Source organism: Aureobasidium namibiae (genome assembly GCF_000721765.1).
Source record: "Aureobasidium namibiae CBS 147.97 unplaced genomic scaffold scaffold_1, whole genome shotgun sequence".
NCBI classification, from domain to species: domain Eukaryota; kingdom Fungi; phylum Ascomycota; class Dothideomycetes; order Dothideales; family Saccotheciaceae; genus Aureobasidium; species Aureobasidium namibiae.
The window spans coordinates 978,645-999,687 of NW_013581208.1; the positions used below are offsets into that span (position 1 = coordinate 978,645).

General features: G+C 52.2%; 7 protein-coding genes across 7 annotated transcripts; 2 read left to right on the forward strand and 5 right to left on the reverse strand.

The window, feature by feature from the left end:
- Positions 1 to 1,163: 1,163 nt before the first annotated feature.
- On the reverse strand, positions 1,164 to 2,336 carry M436DRAFT_77552 (uncharacterized protein; the record flags this gene model as incomplete). The annotated part of the gene is made up of 2 exons (XM_013576925.1): positions 1,164 to 1,258; positions 1,313 to 2,336. The coding sequence occupies 2 exons, from the start codon at positions 2,334 to 2,336 to the stop codon at positions 1,164 to 1,166; spliced, it is 1,119 nt and encodes a 372-aa protein (XP_013432379.1).
- Positions 2,337 to 5,432: 3,096 nt separating this feature from the next.
- M436DRAFT_59649 (Ribokinase-like protein) lies at positions 5,433 to 6,519 on the reverse strand (the record flags this gene model as incomplete). Its single annotated transcript, XM_013576615.1, has 2 exons — positions 5,433 to 5,466; positions 5,525 to 6,519. 2 exons carry the CDS (start codon positions 6,517 to 6,519, stop codon positions 5,433 to 5,435), a joined length of 1,029 nt encoding a protein of 342 aa, XP_013432069.1.
- Positions 6,520 to 6,883: 364 nt separating this feature from the next.
- On the reverse strand, positions 6,884 to 8,583 carry M436DRAFT_77554 (uncharacterized protein; the record flags this gene model as incomplete). Its single annotated transcript, XM_013576926.1, has 2 exons — positions 6,884 to 8,461; positions 8,530 to 8,583. The coding sequence occupies 2 exons, from the start codon at positions 8,581 to 8,583 to the stop codon at positions 6,884 to 6,886; spliced, it is 1,632 nt and encodes a 543-aa protein (XP_013432380.1).
- A 672-nt stretch (positions 8,584 to 9,255) lies between these two features.
- On the reverse strand, positions 9,256 to 11,273 carry M436DRAFT_36085 (phenylacetyl-CoA ligase-like protein; the record flags this gene model as incomplete). The annotated part of the gene is made up of 6 exons (XM_013576325.1): positions 9,256 to 9,591; positions 9,641 to 9,963; positions 10,019 to 10,328; positions 10,379 to 10,510; positions 10,564 to 10,938; positions 10,995 to 11,273. The coding sequence occupies 6 exons, from the start codon at positions 11,271 to 11,273 to the stop codon at positions 9,256 to 9,258; spliced, it is 1,755 nt and encodes a 584-aa protein (XP_013431779.1).
- A 2,030-nt stretch (positions 11,274 to 13,303) lies between these two features.
- On the forward strand, positions 13,304 to 15,310 carry M436DRAFT_36763 (uncharacterized protein; the record flags this gene model as incomplete). The annotated part of the gene is made up of 1 exon (XM_013576462.1): positions 13,304 to 15,310. One exon carries the CDS (start codon positions 13,304 to 13,306, stop codon positions 15,308 to 15,310), a length of 2,007 nt encoding a protein of 668 aa, XP_013431916.1.
- Positions 15,311 to 15,967: 657 nt separating this feature from the next.
- Positions 15,968 to 17,370, forward strand: M436DRAFT_77557 (3-ketoacyl-CoA thiolase-like protein; the record flags this gene model as incomplete). Its single annotated transcript, XM_013576927.1, has 3 exons — positions 15,968 to 15,998; positions 16,057 to 16,593; positions 16,649 to 17,370. The coding sequence occupies 3 exons, from the start codon at positions 15,968 to 15,970 to the stop codon at positions 17,368 to 17,370; spliced, it is 1,290 nt and encodes a 429-aa protein (XP_013432381.1).
- Positions 17,371 to 17,725: 355 nt separating this feature from the next.
- Positions 17,726 to 19,780, reverse strand: M436DRAFT_36916 (uncharacterized protein; the record flags this gene model as incomplete). The annotated part of the gene is made up of 6 exons (XM_013576494.1): positions 17,726 to 18,018; positions 18,079 to 18,279; positions 18,400 to 18,445; positions 18,507 to 18,974; positions 19,062 to 19,219; positions 19,306 to 19,780. The coding sequence occupies 6 exons, from the start codon at positions 19,778 to 19,780 to the stop codon at positions 17,726 to 17,728; spliced, it is 1,641 nt and encodes a 546-aa protein (XP_013431948.1).
- Between the last annotated feature and the right edge of the window lie 1,263 nt (positions 19,781 to 21,043).

Below are 21,043 nucleotides of genomic sequence, written 5' to 3' on the forward strand. Positions count from 1 at the left end.
TCATGGTTATGAAGTTGGCGAGTGGAGCGCTGAGGTTGAAGGACGATGAGGGTCCGAAGTAGATGCCTATACCTCCGATGGCGTTCTGCTTGCCATTGCCAGGACATGCACCATCGACATGAACGAAGAGTGTGCGTTGTTCGGCATGTTTTCCTCCGAGGGAATCGTGGTGTGGGCACTCGTCGTACCAAGCTGCAGAGCCGGATTCTGCGGGCATCCAGGTGAGATGACACTCTTCGCAATATTTCGCGGCTTGAACATCGGCGACGGATTTGGCGGCTGCGCCTCTCAGGACTTTGTTGGCTGGTTCGGCAATTCGGAGGGCTCTGTCCACAATTTCTTCGCTGGACATCAAGGGTTCCTCGATGGTTGGATGCTGCAGATCATTGTCGTTCATAAAGGTATAGTCGCAGCAGCATTGATGACAGATCTGTAGACCATAGTCCTCACAGACCAACGTGCCATCGGAAAGCTCGACAGGAGTACCTGGGGACCCCATGATTCGTTGGCCCTGAAGAGGCGTGTCGTGAACAAATGGAGAGTTGAGGTATCTTGAATATAGTCAACAAGAAGAAAACATGTAGGCTCATGTCATTGACAGCTTTTTGTTTGGCATGAGCTACAAGACAAACGAGAAGGAAGGCTCAGCTTGACCTGTCATTGCCTTCGGTCGTCGATCATAACTTGCTTAGCTGACATGCAAACAGGCTGCGGAGATCCGTTGGCTCAGAATGAAATATCTCAAGCCAGTAGTGTGAATGTGATCGTGTAAAAGTGATATTATAAAGGTCATGATTCGTGTACGCGACGTATCTTGTTGCTGTGTAGACTAAGACGAAAGCAGAAAGTAGTAAAGCAAGACCCGAAGATGCCATGAGCCGCAGATGAATGTCAATTCCGATATGAGACGCCAGAAATGCAACAATGAGGTCGTGAGATGGGAGTTGCGATCGTCGTTCTCTGGCAGCGATAGCCTACGTGCCGATAAAGTGGGAGTTATGGGCGAAGACTTGCGTAACAAACTGAAGCGCGGGATCGCGCATGACAGGGTTTGGAAATGAGAAATGCAGGGCAACGTTGAGAAGCAGGTGTAACCCACAGAGTCGGGACTGTTCCTGCATTTGCCATGCCTTATTCGTGAGCCGTCCGCAGGATCCTTCGTATCACCTGCGAGATGCACTAGCGCTTGAACTCGACCCAGAACCCTTGGATCTCTTTCGCGATTGCGAACCCATCACATTTAGACATTTCAGTAGGACTGTTGATAGGTCAGCGAGCCGAGTGGTAAACGTTTGGGGTTGCGAATACTCACTATCCACGATTCGTTCTTCTGCTACGCCCATCTGATAATCGACCAACCCGGTCTTGTCTATACTGTCGCAAAGCTTTACGATCTCTTGTCCCAATGTCTCGAGGTCGTCAGAGTCCATGATTGACTGCCCAGGTGGCAACTGTTGCCCAGTTTGGATCATGATTTGGGTCGTTTTGTGTTGAGAATGCAACGCTGTCAACCAGCAGTAGTTGAACGTGTCCCAGAGCTTGAGTCGGTCCTTGTTCTGTCCTTTGTCGTCACGATCAAGTCCCAGGGCCGCGACGTTGCCAATCAGAAATCGTGATATCTGGAGAAGCAGGCTCGCCGTTGGCTTCAACTGACGATCTCTGACCAAGGTGAATATCTCCTTGGTCTGCGTCTGATATCGATCAAACTGTTCTCGTAGATCGGCGATATCTTCTTGTCTTATTGTCTGCTGCTGAGCTCTATCATGTAATACGCAGCTATCATTGCTGTCGCCGGCTGTAAAGCCTGGCGTTTGAAATGCTTGATGGTCGAACGAGAGAGGCTCATACACGCCGGGTCCCGCCGTCGATGTACGCAGGTCATTGTAGTGAGTTGTGCTCGGAGGAAATGCCTGGATGGCATGTGGTACGCCATAGGGCGAAGGGATGCTCATGGATGGTATGTTGTACGAGTTATAGTGATGCGAACTGTGGGTCAATGGTATTTGCTGATAGCCGTATGCGAAATCAGCGCTTCCAAGAGGTGACGACACAGGCTGCTGATGCGTCACATCGTTGTTCTGATAGTTTAGAAATGTCATCCCGCCATACTGGTATCCCTCGTAGATGGGTGACGTCAAGAGGTGTTCATCTCCCAAGTACGAAGGGTGAGCGAGTGGCTGAGCGCTCGCCTTGGATCTGTTGTGTTGCGGTAGTAGTGGCGTCTTGAACTGTCCAGCTGACGGTGTTGAAGCCGAAGAATTGTAGTGTGCAGAGATCTGGCTCGCACGGCTTTGGCTGACATAATATTGATGGTTTCTACCATTTTGGTTTTCCATTTCCCAGGAAAGCAATACAGCAATCAGCGCCAGGACTGCGGGGACACGAGATGTGTTTGTATAAGATTCAATTTCCGGAAAGCTAAAGTTGGGAGCAAGAACGACGTAACCTTGGAGAAGAATTGATCCGTTCAATCTTGTACTGATGCTCCAGAGCGTGGCAGTTGGTGTGAGCTCGTAGATTCGCAAGTCCGATCGACGACGAAGGAAAGCTAGACAAGAATTCGATTTTCAATCTGCCTGAGCCGGAGATATTGAAAACAGGGACCTGTAGTTCAACGATGTAAACTTGCGGGAGGTTGGGAGGCTCCTTCGGGTCTGGGCAAGAATGGCGCAAGGGCCGTGTATTGAGGTTTGGTTAACGAGGCCGATGGTGGGGATCGCTACGATTAGACTATGGGTATCTACGCATCGTACCCTGAAGTTGGCGACGAGCGGGTAGTCCTTTTTTAATGACGTTCATAAGATTATCTGTTCCGTCGACCTGCAATGACAAACTCAGATATCAGAGTATTGGCAACGAGCGAGGACTGCTCGGCAACCGGGCCGTAGAAGACTAATATCCCCTGCTCGAAGGTTGATGCGAGTGTCAATTACAGACATACTATATCTTGACAACGCGGTCGAGGATCGGAGACGCTCAGCGGCTCTGCTAGCATCGAGCGGAGAGTCGGAGACCCACCATCGCCTAAACGAACATGCAAACCTACCGATCATTGTATGTACATGTCAACCTTGGCTTGCAGTAGTGACGCATGAACATAATTCAAGTCATGTTGTATCTTTTCGGCGTGGGTGTAAGCGGAAGTCATGAGGAGCGACCATGCATCGGCCTTGTCGAGTTCTTACGGTCTGGCGTGTCTGACTGACATCGATAAAGCTGACCATTCGAGGAGACGGACAATATCGCCATGACCATGCACTTACTCACGCGGCTCACTGCAGGCAGGTCGATGACGAGTACTTTCGGCATTTGTATGCACAGGGAGCGTCTCCTTCCGTGTGGATATCTTGGCATGCTATCTTGATAATGCCCTGTTAATCAGTTGGTTCATACAATGTGGGTGTATCGTGGGTATCTTGGTGGAGGGAAAGTGAGTAGCGCCAGGTAGGGCCAGGTGATCGTACCTCGTACCCGCTGGTCCTTGTCGCAGGATTGCGCCCTTGGACAAGGGTTAAAAGCAGGAAGTCGATGACTCAGCTAGTGCCCCGACCGTGTTCGTTCTACAGCAGAAACCTTATCCGGAAAGGTGGCAGGAGGCTGAATCGAATAAGCGTGGCGTGCGCGGTTCCTATGTACGGATGGCGGCTGCCCTAAGGCTCCCTGAGCCTCGCATTATATCGAGTCTCCTGAGCGGTGGTGAGCACCTTCTTGCTTTGCTCAGGGCTCGCACGGTCATTGAGACAGAGCGATGTCTGTTTAAGGCTAGCTGTCTCAAACTCAAAAATGGTCGCGTATTGTTGGAGATCGTAGAGCAGCAGAGAAGACCGGTCAAGCTACAGCGGTAGATGACATACAAAGCCCATCGGTCAAGCAATAACTATTTGCATGTGTACGATGTCCAAAAGATCGAGGGTCTGCTCGGCTGGCGACCGACGGTCAACGAGTCAACGACAAACAAACTTGATCTGATTCTATTTACAAACGGAGTGATGTCCGGACGATTGAGAAACGATTGCCGCGGAGTGCATGCCGCTGCCCCGCTACAGTTTATTAGGAATGTGCATGCTTCAGCCTTCACTAACCCGAAATCGTATCAAATACCGACAGCGACATGGGGAGGAGCTCGGGCGTGTTTCGTTCTTCCTTGAGGAGGTAGTCGGCCAGCAGCACCTGAGATGGCTTTTGAGTTTTCAAGCTTGTGCTTTGTCAGACGACCCGCTCTATAAAATGAACATCATGCAGCTAAGTCCAACTTCGGCTGAACGCCCCGACATGACACCTCTGACCTTGCTTCGCAAACACTTCAAGGAGATGTGCCCGCTGGGGACAGTGTTGTGTATATGGAGACTCTGCTTCTCAACCAAGTCGATCGGGAGTTGAAGGAAGCCTGAATGCGAAGCATGCGACTGCATCCGATGCGGGTCGAACCAGCACAAGTCTTGCGCACCCTTCTCAGAACCGCACAGACGACGATGGAACAGTGACCAGGAACGAAATGCAAGCCGCAAGGACAACGACAGGTCACAAGCCAAGAAACAAGCAAATCCGCAGCCTGAATCCCTCTCGTCCCAGAATCCCACGATCCACCGGAGCCAACAGAAGAGGATGCACTTTACGGAGTACATCCTGCGGCTACTTGAGGGTCTACTTTTACACTAAATAGCCGACAGGTCAGAAGGAGCCCCCAAACTTATGCAGGTAGTTCACGGCATCCTAAACTCTAATTCCACCATGCACTTCGCAACCACACCATCTGCGATCGCATCCAACCATGAGCAAGAAATGAAGTAGACAGACCCGCCTAGACGGTTGATAGGCTGCGACGGCTGATGTCGATGTCACGCGATCGAGTCCGCTTAACCGTGAAGCCTATCATAACCTCGAACCCCTTCCGCCACGGTTTCTCCACACATCGAGTTATGTACAAGTCCTCAGGGTCTGAATCGATACTACCTTGACGTCCAGTGTGCTACGATCACTGGGTCGGAAAGGGACCAAAGGGTTCCCCGATTGACTTACAGGACAACAGGGAACTATCAGATATAGGGTCGGACAGGCCGAGATATCTCCCTACCTACCTGTGATCATGTCTCGTGAGTAGCGGCAACACAGACAGCTGCGCTTTTCAGGCGTTCACAAAGCAGCAGCACATTCTTGGCTTTGATCGCACCAGGATGTTTCTGTCTCCAGTTCGTAATTTTGGTATTCATCATCATATTTTGGAAATCATCGATCTCTTTTTGCTGCCTCAACGTCTCTTATCATGCCTCGGACCCGGGACAATAACACCGGGTGTGGCTAACCTTCTGTTGAAGATCTCACGTCCAACTGTCTTGATGGCGTGACGCTCCCTACTCTATAGGTGCGTTCTGTACTCTTCCGGATTTCGTTGAGAATTTTTAAGTGCGGAAAATGACTTTCGTACAAGTTGTTCATGCGCTGTAGGTCTGCTTGGGGAAGGGGTATCTGCAGTCATGATGTGTCAGTTTTTCTTTCGGGACATGTTGGAGTGGTGGAAACATACGCGGGACCCAACTCCTTGATGCTCAACTTGGCCAACCAAGAGCCCATGTCGACACACTTCTCGATGCTCTCACCCTTGGCAAGGCCGGCAAGGAAACCACCAGCGAAGGCGTCACCGGCACCAGTGGTGTCGGCAATCTCGTCCTTGCCGATAACGTGGACGGGGAAAGTCTTGACGTCGTCGTCGCCCTGAACAGCGATAACAGTGGGCTCGGTGCCCTGGGTGACAATAACAGTACGCTTGCGCTGAGTGTTCTTCTTGGGCAGGTTGGCCATGTGCTTGGCGATGGTAGGAATGTCCTCGGTGTTGAGGTCGTGGGCGGCAGCGAAGGCGCGAGCCTCGGTCTCGTTGCCAACGACGTAGTCCCAGTAAGGGGAGGTCTGGTCGAGCTGGTCCTTGAAGAACTGGCAGATGAAGGGAGCGGAGAGCGAGAGCATGAAGGTCTTGTTCTCAGCGGCGGCCTCCTCAGCAAGAGCCAAGATGGCGGGAACCGAGACGGTCAAGTGGTAGCCACCGACAAAGTAGATCTTGGCCTGCTTGACGAGATCCCAGTTCTCCTTCAAGTGCTCGACCTTGTAGCAGTTGGCAGCAGCGAGATCGGTGCACATGCTACGGTCGTGGCCGGTGATGATGACACCACAGCGACCGGTGGGCTGCTCGTCGTCGTAGCGGTAGACGGCGCGGAGACCGACCTTCTTGTTGGCCTCGACCAGCTTCTCGGCGTACTTGTCCTTGCCAACGCATCCAACAAAGACAACAGAGTCGGCGGGGAGGACGTATTGGGCACCTCTGGCGGTGTTCTGGGCGGCACCACCAGCGTTCAGGTCGACCTTGTAGTTCTCGAACAGGTCCTCGTAGAGACCCATGTGCTTCTCTTCGGCCAGGATGGCGTCGTTGGACTTGAGTCCATACTTCTGGAGCAGCTTCTCGTCGCCGACGGCCTGGATGTCCAGGAGAGGGTTCTCGAGACAGAGGATTTCGTATTGGCCAGACATTTTGATATGCAATTGATGTGGTGAAAGTGAAGGAGGAGAACGCTTTGGCTGGGTCCAGCTTTGCTGAATCCTGACGTTTACCATTCTAAGTTGGTGGGGTCCTCGACGCCAAGGCCGTCCCTCTCAACAACCACAGCCACATAGATGCCTGAGGCAGCTCGCGAATCCAAAGGCATTCGAATATATAGAGGTGGCCAGATCAGGGAGGAGTTTCATTGCTCGTGAAGGTCCATGTGATACATGTATACAGTCTCTTCGCATGGCCGTCCGCTGTCAGCCCTCACTGCCACTTGCTGCCTCCCTCCTATGTCATCAGAACTGGTTCGTAATTACAGCCGTCGTTTGTTCACTAAAGTACTATCGACTAGAAATGATAGTCTTCTCCGCTCTTGCTAATCACAAACTCGCATCCGAGCTTGCCAAATCCCTCGACTTCAAGAGCATCAGCATGCTCCTTGAGTTGCATTAGAATCCGCTCGCCTACATGTGGCCCATCTTCCATCGTGTCCTTGATGTGGATCATGACCACTTTGACGCCCTCAAGTGGTGCATCCGCTGGTACAGGCGTGTTTCTCTCTGTGCCCGCGTAATCAGGTGTGTTTGCTTGCGATTCTTCCTCCGGTACCATCAGAGGAAGACTGCTGCGTCGAGGCTGCATGCTCGATGACCGCGTGATGACACTCTTGTTCCGTTTCTTATTATCGGATAGATCGTCCATCGTTATGTTCAAGCCATTCGAGCTCCGCTTCCGTTTCCGTTGGGCTCTATCCAAAGCTCTGGCAGCCTTCTCGTCTTTTACCATCTGTGCAAGTATCTTCATCTCAGCAACAACATGCCGCGGTGCAAGATGGCCAAAAAGTACGGCATCTGGCTGACTGTCGTCGTAGGAGCACTCGATAAAGATGCCTCCGAGTATGCCTTCGGCTATCTTTGGTGCCGCCTCTGCCCATATGCCGGCCAGACGTGGGACACGAGAGATGCTGTCGGGTTCAACGTCGCCAAAAATCAATACCTCTTTAGACGTGTCGTAATCCCGAATGAAGAAGGCGGTGCTGTCCACTACCGAGTGTTGTGGCGTTGGATCACTGGTAAAACTCCTTCCTGGCGGGCCGGGAGAGTAGTAGCTGTGTCCTGGGGTTTGTTCGCCTGGTGTTCCAAAAACGTGCGGTATCGACAGATTCCGGTAATCTGATCCCCTAAACGCAGAGTGATCCGGTTCCGAAATGCTGCCCAGTGAGCCTCGCTGAGAGCGAGTTGGCTGAGGTTCCTTCATACAGTTGCCGTGGCTGACTTTGAAGCCTTTGACTCCAAGGCCATCGCACACCTCGATGTATCCCCTGCCCTCTCCCGTACCAACCATGATATCTCCGCCTTCTCTCAAGCGTTGGAAGCTAACAAAGCCAACGCCTCCGTCCTCGTCTGTCAGATTGGGCCATATGACGTCGTTGAAGATGTGCCTCTTGATAGCTTCGACAGTGAAAGGTAGGGCTGCTAGCCTCTTGGGTCGCGATGTAGCATGGAAAGCAGCTGTGTTGATGGCAAAGCCCGAGAGATGATCGAGGTGAGGGTGTGTAATCAAGTAGGTCGAGACGTGGGCCCGTACAACGTGGGCAGCATTGGCGCGCGCTGAGGCATGGGGGAGAGATAGACCAGCAAAGGGGCCATTGTCGAGGACGATAGGTTCCGGGAGCGTTTTTGGGTGTATAGGATTTCTAGTCGATGGCGACGAAGTAGGAGATGACAAGGCATCTGTGTCCATGTGCTGAGAAGGCAATTCGGGAGCGGGTGCCTGATTGGGGAGGTTCTTCTCAAAGATGCGGGTGATGGCTGCGAGATGTGAGCCGGCATCGACGGCCAGCAGCGAGCCACGAGCCCAATCTGTGGCCGTCGACCGCACCAGCAGTCCCGTCACATTGTCTTCGCTGGGTCCTCCTCCCGAGCCCTAGAGGCGCAACACGATGGTCAGATCTGTGGGGTAGCACTGTCGCGTGGGGAAGAGAGAGAACTCACAAGACAGATGACTTGGATAGCCGCTTTGTTCGTCTGTGAATGTCTCGGCTTCATGTTGCGTGATAGCAATATGCCCGTGCCCGGTCTCGGGCGGGCGCTGGCCGGCGGAAGCTGCACTGAGAAGGCGATGCGATCTGTATGCGATCCTTCAGATGATGGCCACTGTCAGCGGACTTGAACCCGGCTGTATGATGTCGACGTGCGTGCGGCCACTCGCTGAGGTCTTGGAGCCGAGTATGCGAAAGGAAGTGAAGTACATCGGCTTGGTTGCCGACCTGCTTCATGATTAATTTAATAATGCAACTACTCAATCATCAACGGTCCACCGTTGGACGACTAGCCAGTGAGGCACAGAGGGCAGGCAGCGAGCCTCCAACCACGCTGCCAAGATTCGGCGACTCCGAGATCTAGGGCGCTCGCCCTTTACGGTTTGTGTGCACCATGACCTACATATAGCCCTCGGATGCACCGAGAATGGTTGTCAGACGAGCAAACACGGTGAAAACAAGCGGTTATCGCGGGCTCAGGTCGAATCAAGCCGAAGGGGCTTGCACACCGACAGCCGTAAGTGCATAACAAATCTGTGCCTATGGGATTCCGGCAGCTCGTTGATTTCGGGGCACCTGTACAGTGGCTCCTTTTGTGGCTGACATACAATCGGTCGAATGTGTAAGAATCCTTGCCCTTCAACGAGAAAGGTTTGCATATGATACGGCACGTACAGACTCATAGCTTCGCTCCCTGGCTTCTTCTCTTCTCCTTCTCCTTGTCTCTCAAAAGACGACGCAGGATCTTTCCTGACGGTGACTTTGGGACGATATCAATGAACTCAATCCCGCCTTTCAGCCACTTGTGCTTTGCCTTGTGTTGCTCCACATGACGAGCAATATCCCGCATGACCATCTTGTCAGACTCTTCTAGCCCGACAGAAGGTGATTTGACGACAAATGCCTTAGGGACCTCCCCCTCACGATCTGAATGTACACCAATAACGACACAATCGTTGACCGAAGGGTGGGTCAGAAGATGAGCTTCGAGCTCCGCGGGAGCCACTTGCAGTCCCTGGAAAGAGTCAGCATGCATTGAGTGCCTTCTTGTCAGCAACACGTACATTGACCTTGATGAGCTCCTTCAGTCTATCCACGATGAAGACGTGCTCATGGCCGGACTTCGGATGCTTCCTGATTACAGCCTCATCTCCGGTTCTCAAGTACCCATCCACAAATGTTTCTTCGGTGGCCTTCTGGTTGTTGAGATAACCGAGCGTAATTGCCGGTCCTTTGACCCACAGCTCGCCTGGCGTGTCGAACTTTGTTACCTCTTCGCCTTCGGGCGTAACAATACGCGCTTCGATCCCCGGCAGCAAGCTTCCAGAAGATCCAAAGTACACATCGCTGGGAATTGTTGAGCACACCACGGTTGCGCTCTCAGTCACTAGGCGCTGGTCAGTATCTTCCAGGTGTTCGCGAATATCGAAACCACAACTTACTTCCATATCCTTGCCGAATAGCCCATTTGGGGAACATGGACTGCAAGTCCTCTGCCGTCTCCTCTCCAAGTGGTGCTGCTCCGGTGAAGATGCTCCTTACGGAAGAGAGATCATATTGCTTCACTACATCTCGCGACTTTGTGACCGTGATGATGATTGGCGGTACAAGATACAAACAGCTGATCTTGTGAGTCTGTATCGTTTCAAGGAAGGTCTTGAACTCAAATCTGGGCAATATGATGACACCATCGCCACGATACGCTCCTAGATGGGCGATGACTATCAGAGCATATATGTGGTTCAGCGGTAACTAGGATGATCAGTTCTCGTCTCGCAAAGCACATCGTCAGAAAATCTCACCAGCCCAAGGACGTTCTCGGTATAATCGGATTGGTTGCCAGGCTCAATCAGCGTCTTTCTCCACGGGTCTTCGAAAGTGCGCATCTGGAGAACATTGGCAATGACGTTCTTGTGACTGATCATGACTCCTTTCTGGTTCTGCAGTCAGTATGCGTCGTCCTTACTACAGCCGTGGGAAAGCCTACTGGAAGCCCGGAGGTACCGGAAGAGTAACACAGGAACGACGTCTTTCTCGCACCATCGCCCTTGGACCAATTCAGGTCCTCCAGCTTTGGCAGGTTTCGGCCCTCGTCGAGAATTTGATCCAGCGTCTTGTATCCATCTCTTTTCTTGCCAGCGACAGACTCGGGTACCTCGAGCAAGTATATTCGGCTTTCGGGTATTCCTACGGTCTTTGCTGCTTGCAATGCCGAATCCAACAACGGCAGACAAGTGAAAAGACATTTGGCGCCAGAGTCACGAAGCTGGTGCTCCAGCTCCTGGACAGTGTATGCTGCATTGGCTGGTGTTTGGATGCCGCCAATACGATGAGTCGCCCACGCAAGGGTCAATGTGTCAATCTGGCAAAAGTCAGCTGCCAGACCATTGACTCCGGTTCGTAAGTGCTGGGACTTACGGTGTTGATGCTAAACAGACCGATGACCTTATCCCATTCCGATCCCCTGTTGGGCAAGAAACCTAGCTCTTTACTCAGTCCTCTGGCCAGAAAATCCACCCGCTCCTTCACCTCCAAAGCACTGTACTGTTTGCCGGTAAGACCACAGGTGAATGGTGGTCGAGAATATCCCAAAGGATGACGTTCGAAGTTCTCATCCAGAATAAATCTGTCTACCGAGATGGAGTCTGGTATGTCAAAGGGGAGCTTGGGCACCCAGTCTGGAGCGTAGAACGGCATCCTGGTAAATTGGATGTGAAAGTTGTGTGAGACAGCGATGGAAGGGACCCGGACAGTTTTGTTTCGCAACGCACCGACGACTCCAGCGTGGTATATCTACCTCGGTCATCCCAGCCTTCTCAGCCATTATCGCGAATGAACGCGACCATCAGCGCTTGTTTCGAGCTGCCTTGTCACCGAAAGATGACGCTTCTCCGCACCTGGTGCGGGGTTGTGCGAGAGACGACAAAGCACGGACTCGCACTTCGGAAGTGGCTTCCGAAAAACAAGGCCTCGAGACGCGGCGACTCGTTCTTGCCTCGAAGGTGCATACCACAAAAAGATATCGTTTCCAATCCGGAGTTTTCTAATCGCGGAAAAGCACCGTCTTCTTCAAAAGTCCAGAGACGCAAGCCAAATCATCAGGTCTGTTCGTTTCCAGCACCTTCGCTGAACTTCTCAGCCCACCTCTGAGGGCAGAAACACTCTTTGACTTTGCACTACCAAAGTTGCAACTTGACTCATCGTCAACCCAACCATACAGTATATCCGTGCATTTCTGGTCAGTTTCTTTCTGCAGCTGGTACTCGGAAGGCTCAGAAGCTAGACTTCAAGTCTACCTTTCTATTGATCGCGATCCTCAACGATTTCTTTCAAGCCTTCCATGAGCTGCGGGTCTTTTCTTCGTCCAATTACCAAACACAGCATATCGACTGCGACTCTATCGAGTATCGCCCAACGTACCGTTGGCTCTTTCTTTCCTGGTAAGTCCTTAGGAGCCCATCATCGACGCGACGAGACGCGTCTCTGACCATCCATTTCTGGTTGTTGTCTACTATTGCCTGCTGTACAGATAGCTGACACAAGATCAACCCGCTACCACGTGAAACATACTAACATTGAGTAGTCATTCACGCGCCACGTGTTACTTTGTGTGTTGTCCGTAAGTCCCGCAGACCTATCATGTATGTTCTCGAGTGGGTTCTGTGCTACACCAGCTAACCTCAACCTTACAGATATAGGAATCTCTGGTTCCCAATCAGCTCTGGTTCTATATTGCAGTAGCAGATGTACAGAAGCTCGCTTCTGGTGACCTCAAGAGCATCCTCAGCTGCTGCCATCGCTGCATTTTTCCGGCAAGTATCATGCTCCTTCATACTCTTCCACGTGCTAACCAACATCAAGGTATATACAAGGCTATTCTCACAGAATCCGCCATCTTGCGCTTGCACAAGATACAACACACACACTTCGGTGATCAGCCTGCGGTTGCACGCGCTTACACGTGTTGGCATCATTCTATTGATATAATCTGCGCACGACTTTCTCCCCTTTGCCCAACCATACTACTCAACTCTTTGCCATCCTTCCTACTCTATATCCCGTCGAAGTATCTTTGATCATCATCGGTGTTTATGTCTTCCAACATGGCATCCAGACATGATTCCTTCTATGGCTTCGAAAACAAGAGAGATTATCTCGGCTTCACAGATACACCCAGCTCGCCTCTAAGTTCTGTCCCTGGAGATCTTGAAACCCAAGAGATCCCTTACGATTTGCAAGACATCGCCGTATCCAACAGCTTCACTGCCCAAGACAGTTCCAGGCTCTCTTCCGTCCACAGCGATGCCGCGATGGACACAATTTGTGTTGTCTCGTCCAACAGCGAACCCTACGAGCCTCCAACCTTCCTCCGCAGATCCGAACGAAAACGCAAAGCGACTCTTGCCTCCCAACCTGAAACGCTCGATACACCTGAGCGCCCGGTCAAGCAGATAAAGACTCAGTCCAAAAATATTCGCAAGCCTCATCGAAGGAATACGACCAGAATTGAAATCGCTTCGTCTCATGTCAACGGATCACCCTTGTCAGATGAAGATGTTTCTAAGCCTGTGTCTGTTGTTCAGCAGATGAGCACTTCACGAATCGTCAAGATCAAGATCAGCCCAGAACGACTTGGCCAGATTGTCGGCGTAGCACCTTCCACATCATCGATTGCTGTGACGTTGCCAGAGCCAACATCACCCACCAACGCGGATTACGAGTCTGAAATGTCTTTGCCAGCACCTCAGCCTGCTCTCGACGCTGCTGAACATGACTTGGCTGCAATCTCCTTGGCTGTCACGAAGAAGCTACCCATTGGACAGAAGCCAGAACCCCGTGGTCAGCCAGAAATCTGGGCAGAAAGTCGACACCATCTTTGCGAGAGTCTCAGCGGGCTCTATGCATCCTGGCAAGGCTCTTACTACGGGAAAAGCGGTGTCGCTAAAGCGTTCATGCTTGATGGCAATGGCCACGCGAGAGATCATCTCGATGAAAACGTCATTGTCCTACGTGCTAGTGGCAGCATGGCAAAAGACGGTGACAACGGCATGAAACAGCGTGAAGACCAGGAGCCCAATCATCAATACCACGCCATGGTCAATGCCATCAACCAGCAAAGTCCTGTCGCGGTCATTTGTGGCGACAAGAACAGCCAAGTGCCTAGCAAGATGCCACACAAGTACAACTCTCTCGACTGGTACAAGGTCACTCATGTATGGACCGAGCGAGACAGGTTCAACGTCATCAAGTATCGTCTTGAGAAGCTCGAGTCGGCTACTACTGGATGGTGGGTTCCCAGGGACTCAGAACCAGTGGTCGAGCTCGGGGCGCTTGGGTCACCTGTCAAAGCACACTGTGGATCATGCAGCAGCAATTACGACCAGATTTATCTGTGTGGTTGGATGTGCCTCAACAGTAAATGTGAGAAGTTCTGGTGTTTGCCCGATGGCGATACGCCCGATCCTGCACAACTGATATATGATCTTCGCTTTCTAAAGCAAAAGACCTCTTGGGTCAACGAACAGGCTCCCATCAGCTTCCGCTTCCCTTTGTATACTGCTTCTGCCATCGCGGGTGAAGATTACAAAGTAGAAAATTTGCGCGGTATGACTTGTCCTGAATGCGGAAAATGCAATGCGCGTGTCAAGTGGGAGGGCTGGGAATGCACAGGCTGCGGCTTTGAGCACATGCCTAGGATCAATCCCTTGCCCGCAGCGTCGATCCAGGATCAGAACTACCCAGTCACGGATGCTTACCCCTCGTCGTACGACTCTGCCCTTTCACACGTCAAGCTCTCGGTCGAGTTCTCGCACAACTACCGCTGGATTACTTACAAGTTCAATGTCTCGGCTACTGAGGAAGGCGAAGTCGTCCATGGTATTGCGAACAGAGTTGTTCGCGAAGAGACCGGAGGTCCCAATGAAATGTGGGAAGACCTCCAGACTAACTGCCACGGGCTGGTACGCAGAGAGTTGTCGAACGCTCTCATGAACTCCTTTACCATCAATTATGGTATGCCATACAAGTTCATTGCCGCAGGAGAGAGTCTGCCATTTACAGATGCGCCCTGGCCAGTCACTGAAGCTGTCTCACGCCTGAATTGGGCCGACAGAATGACTTCTGGAACCGCTGTCAAAGACCAAGAAAACTTCAACGAACTATATCTGGTCGCGTATCTCCAAGACCAGTCCATGAGCTACCATGACGATGGAGAAAAAGGACTTGGGTCCACAGTTGCCACCCTCTCCCTCGGTGGCCGAGCTGAGATGAACTTCAGGCCCAAGTCACCTTTCTATCATGGCATGAAGACGATTCACTACAAGAAAAAGAGAATGACTGTCATGACCAAGGATGATCCACTGCCCGAGTTCCCCAACTATGAAATGCGCAAGCAGTTCCTTACAGAGATTCGAAATGGCAATCTGTCTGAGGACGAAGAACACGAAAGGCTTGCCGAAATGGCCACTGCACTTCGCGCAGCCTACCCATCCAAGCAAAGCCACACCAAGGTCGATGACTACATCAAGCTCTCACTCGGTCACGGAGATATCGTTATCATGCGCGGCGCCCATCTTCAAAAATACTACGAGCACGGCGTCACCCCCAAGGGCCTCATGCGTTATGCTTTGACATGCCGTACCGTCCTGCCTGGACATTTGAAGGAGTCTGAACTGCCCAACTACGAAGTTGACCTTACTCAGAACGAATACGATGGCAGCCGAATTGCCAAGTGAAAACGACCGAGAAGAAAATCTCTTGTCGGTGTCCTCAGTTGACAAGCAAGTCCCTTGTCGGAGCTCCTCTTTACTTGCTTCATTATTTTGCTCTATTTTCTTTTTTCCTGTTGTGTTTACTGATGCTTGCACAAATTGCAACATGCGAACGTGTGTCTATGGGTATATTGCTGTTTTCTCAAATATGGAGTATGAGGATTCGGAAGGGGAGGACATATCTTTGCTGCATGATACCCACGACTTATGAGCTTCAGAAGTAGTAGCTGCTATCTTCAATATGATTTGCTTTCTGATCATCCTGCAACAAGTGCTTCGCCGATGAATGTTCGCACCGGGTCAGATGGTCTGTCTCGGTCTGTTGACTACGTATGACCTAAGCAGACCGAGGTCAAGACAAAGTGAGTAGACGTGCGTGTGTTCTGAAGGTGGGACTGTACAGCGTACAAAGAAAGAAGAGAGGTTGGTGCCAAGAAGCGTCGCAGCGCTGAACGCTCGAGCATGTGAAGGGAGGCCGAGCCGAACCTCGGCATCTCCAACAATAATACTACATCATCTGCTCTTGCCCTATCTGCTTCCCACTCGCCCATTTTCCTTATTGCCAACTCATTCAATCCGTACAATACTCACAGCAGATCTGTGAATCAGAACAGTAAGAACATGGCCAACCAAACAGGAAAAAACTCGGTCGGTATGTATTTGATCGAATGTGCAACACGTATGAATGTGAAGCTTACTTGGGGAAACAGCTATCGAGCGTCTCACACAAGTCACAACTCACCTCAAGTCATCAGAGGTCGATCTGGCCCCGAACCGCGATCACATCCTCAAGAAGAGCCCGGATGACATTGTCGTGACGGCATGTCTGCGCACACCCTTGACCAAGGGAGGCAAAGGAGGCTTCAAGGACACACCCGCCGCCGACCTTCTCCACGGAGCTTTCAAAGCCCTGATTGAGCGCTCGAAGATCGATCCTTCGCTGGTCGAGGATATCGCCGTCGGTAGTGTACTGCCTCCTGGAGGCGGTGCCACCGAGTTCCGTGCTGCCGCTCTCGCTGCCGGCTTCCCTGACAGCACTGCTGTGCACTCGTTGAACCGTCAGTGCAGTTCTGGCCTGCAGGCCTGTGTCGAGATTGCCAATGCCATCAAGACCGGTATGATCGAGGTTGGCATCGGTGCTGGTGTGGAGAGCATGAGCAGTCAGTATGGCCCTGGAGCTGTTACCGAGTTCTCGGAGCTGCTCGAGAACCACAAGGAGGCCGCAAACTGCAAGGTTCCCATGGGAGGTCAGTATCTCTGGTGTAATTTGCCTGTATTGCGACTCTACTCACTCTGCAATAGTTCTTTCCGAGCAAATGGCCAAAGACCGCGACGTCACCCGCAAGGCCCAAGACGAGTTCGCCGCATCCTCGTATGCCAAAGCTACCGAGGCACAGAAGAAGGGTCTATTCGACGAGGAGATTGCTCCCATCAAGGTCAAGTGGACCGACCCCAAGACCGACGAGACCAAGGAGATCACCGTGAGCAAGGACGATGGAGTCAGAGAGGGTGTGACAGCCGAATCTCTAGGCAAGATCCGTCCTGCCTTTGCAAAGGATGGCTCCATCCACGGTGGCAACGCTTCTCAGATTTCTGACGGCGCTGCTGCTGTGCTGCTGATGAAGCGCTCGACGGCCGAGAAGCTGGGCCAGCAGATCCTCGGCAAGTACGTCACAGCATCCGTCGTCGGTGTGCCTCCATTGCTCATGGGCATCGGACCCTGGAAGGCCATTCCCGTTGCTCTGGAGAAGGCCGGCATCTCAAAGGAGGATGTTGATATTTGGGAGATCAACGAGGCCTTTGCTTCGCAGTGTCTGTGGTGTGCCAAGGAGCTGCAGATCCCCATGGAGAAGATCAACCCCAAGGGCGGTGCCATTGCATTCGGTCACCCTCTCGGCTGCACCGGTGCCAGACAGGTCAGCACTCTTCTCTACGAATTGAGACGAAGAGGCGAGAAGATCGGAGTGTCTAGCATGTGTGTAGGAACGGGTATGGGGATGGCCGCCGTCTGGGTCGCCGAGTAGGTTGGAGGCCGTCTGGGTCGCTAAGCAGGTCGATGAGACGACGACTTGTGTACTGGCCAGTTAAATGAAATTGCGTTGCGATTATTACCATCTCGTCCGGGTCACCGAGGTTGACTGCACGACTTGTAAATCATCGAGCTAACGACATTGAATGCACCATGATTTGTAAAGTAACTGGAATCTGTTTTTATGGTTATGCTCGGTCCCGAGGTGCCATGTAGACCATATACACGCAGAGTCTACTCCATTCGCCTCAAGACTCCATAAAACGCCCATGCTAATTATGCTGCACTTGCTCTCTCCGTCAAGCCATTCGAAGTCCGACAGAGACCAAAGAACGCATGTGCAGGAAAAATCAAGCAGACTTGACCTCAACACCCTCATCAAAAACGTCGTCTTCGTCGTCGCTGTTCTCGCTGTCGCTGGCAGGCTCCCATCCGGCTTTGGCGCGCAAGATACGGTTTTCCTCTCTAAGAGCGGCGATACGGCGACGGTAAGGTAGAGATCCTTCTTCATGTGCGCGTTGGGCCAGACGCAGGTATTCGGACAGACGCAGCAAAGAGGCCTGCCAGGCTTGGTGTGTGAGTTGTGCTTGGATGGTTTCGTTGCGTGATGTCTCGAGCAGTGAATTATAGTGTGCATGTAGGGCTGTTGCGTTCCGTGTCAGTGGCAGTCGTTCGCTTTGGAAAAGAGGGAAGGAGCTTCTACCGATGGTTGCGCTCTGATGGCTAGTGGCGTATTCGCGGATCTGCATCTTGAACTTTTCGACAATCTCTTCGGCGTAGTCGATGACTTCGTTGGCTTCCTTACACTCGGTTTCTAGTTCTGTAATGCGGGACAGGGCATCTGATAACTGGGCTTGGAGGGCGGTTGTGTCGACATCAGAAGAGGTATGAGGGGCATGAGAGGCTGCAGGGAGCAATAAAGCTTGAGTATTAGCTTACGAATGAAAAAGACAAGTATTAAAACGAAGGGGGTATCTAAGCGCTGTAAAAGACAGAAAAAGAGCAGAACCATGAACGACCGTACCATTTGCGTCTCCATTCGTCAGGACACCATTTTCAACGGGTCTGGTCTAGTAGGAAGAGTGTGAGCCAACCAAGCATCTTTCCCATGTCGTTGTGGTCGAGTTTTACCTGAGCACGAGTGAGGCCGTCCTGCAGCTCGTCGTATTGCTCGCGGTTCTGTTGCAGGACAGAACTCAATTCTTGGACCAAAGTCCAGATGTGCTGCATGTCGCTGTGATGGCCGGCTGATGGCATGCCACCTCCGAGGGTGTATGGAGCAGCCGAATTGGCCATGGCAGGGTTCTGAGCGGCCATATCACCAGAGTAGATGTTGTGGAGTGCGCGGGCAAGGTGTTCAGTGATGGAAGGATCGTTCAGCGAGACGAACTCTTCATGGTCGTCAGGGTCGGCGGATTCGAGAAGGTCCGATGGAGGGAAGGTGGGCACAGGTGGCAGTGGACGCGCAACAGACGAGTCGCTCTTTCCTGGACTGTCGAAGTTTCCAAGGTCGCCAGGTCTGGGTGTGGTGTTACCGTCTCTGGTCCTGAAGGCAGTGCGTACTGATGCGTCTGAGCCGGCGGGGCTAGAGGTGTCTTTCTCACGGCCGTTGTCAGATCCGACAAGGTAATTGTGGTATCCACCGTCCACAGGCGATTGCTTCTGGCGGAGGTTTGACTCTTGAACACCGTCTGTGTTTGGTACGCCGTCGAAGTCTGTCTCTTTGGCGGGTATGTTTTGGTCGAACTTTCCTTCGCCTTCCTCAGAGTCAAGCTGTGTCTCACACTGGAGCTTCTCGAAATTGGCGACAAAAGAGTCCAGTTCCCGGTCGTGCTCCTCTTTCTCTATACATCCCAAGTCAGCCGTGGATTCCTGAGACAACATGGCTCGTGCGTCATGCCGATCGCGGCTCGGCCCGCTGTAGACGTACCTTCGCGTTCGCGTCTACGTCTCTCTCTGACCACACGCACCTGGTCAGTACTAACTCGCAGGAGTCCATCTCCTTCCCGTCCCACCGGAAGTAGTACTCCACCGTGGAGGAGCACTTCCTGCACTGCCAACACTGGATCACCATAGCGTGGAGCCACCGTCTGTCTGGGCTTCGGGGTATCACGTCGAATCAACAAAGGCAGGCGCCTGGACGAGTAGTTCTGGATCTTTGGGTCATCCGCCATGTCGTCTGGCAACACTCTGCGTGGACTGTCGAAGGGTCTGTCTCTGTCCGGAATACTGATACCCAGTCCGATGCCCAGTCCGATGCGCTCTTGGTTCGAGTCGCGCTCCAAAGATCTACCTCTCTCATGGATCTCTGGAGCTCTGTAGAAACTCGAAGATCTTCCAGCCTTCTTGCGTAGTTTCATACGACGGAACCCTTCGCCCGTGTGGGCATTGGATTCGCGAGGCATGCTTTTGGACTTGCGGGTTTTCGGCTTGCGACTCTGCGCGGTAGGTGAATTGGGTGTCGCGGAGTCGACTCTGAACTCTGGTGGAATCGCCCAGGATGGTATGCTTGTCGTACCTATGCGTCTCAGCTTGTCGTCATCACGCGAATCGTTTTGCCAGGTGCTTACAGCTTGTGTCTGCGATCAGTTCGATGCTCTCGAGATCTTGAAAGTTTGGGTCGGATTCGATGTTGAAATCTTCCCAAGGCGGCGGCAAGGTCAAACCCTTTCTTACAAGTCGCGGTCTAGGTGGGACTCGTAGTGGCAGAACTTGATTGCTATCACCTCCACCGCGCAAACGTCCGCGACCTGATGAATTAATGAGAACCCCGCAGTCTGGCACGGTCTGAGCTCGACTCACCTCCTTGTCTGTTCGCGGATGTTGGTGTGTCGTGATGAGACTATCTGTCTTGACTTCTCACTGAAGTAAATGCAACATTCTTAGCCGCTTTCGTTGTCTCCCGATCTTGCGGCTTGCGCTCTGCTTCAGACGAACGGCTTGCTTCCGAAGACTTTGTTGACTTCCCCGGCTCGTGTAATTTAGTACTCGGTCCTGCAAAAGCTTCTTGGTGCGAACCGAGCTGCGAACTCTCATCGGAGCCTCTAGTGTTAATCTTGGACGATTCAGATTGCATAGGAATTGCAGTCCTCAAATTGAGATACAGCAGATTCGTCTCTGCCTCCAAGTGTGTCTCAATCTTGACAACTGAGATCGATTGTCCAGGCATCCTGACGAGCTCGCTGTCGTCCTCCGATATCCACTCTGCAGAACCATCCTGAGCGGTGCTACAAGGTGCACGTATGACGTTCTTCAGCATAAAGGAATCTCGTACTCGCACGTTGGCCTTTCTTGTGAGTATTACACCACGTTGTCTCTTGCTCACACAAACAATGCGACCTTCAGATCTCCCAGTTTGGGGGGTTACTTGTACTCTCGCCCGATCCCGAGAGTTCCTGCTGAGCATATCCACATTAGCATCGTCGAGAGCCTGCTATGATTTGAGTTGCCACTAACCTTATTAGTCGTGATCCTCGCCCGACCTTGGAAGACGGCCCTTTGTCTGTCGAAGCGATACTCCCCCTGACACCTTGTGTGAATGCAGAGTCCTTCCTGACCTCTTGAGAAGGTTCAGTGGAAGGTGATTCCTCATCAACGGAAGCGAGTGAGCCCACATCTCGCAGCCTTGGTTGCTCTGCGTCTGTTGAGGGAGGTCCTCCAGGTGCATT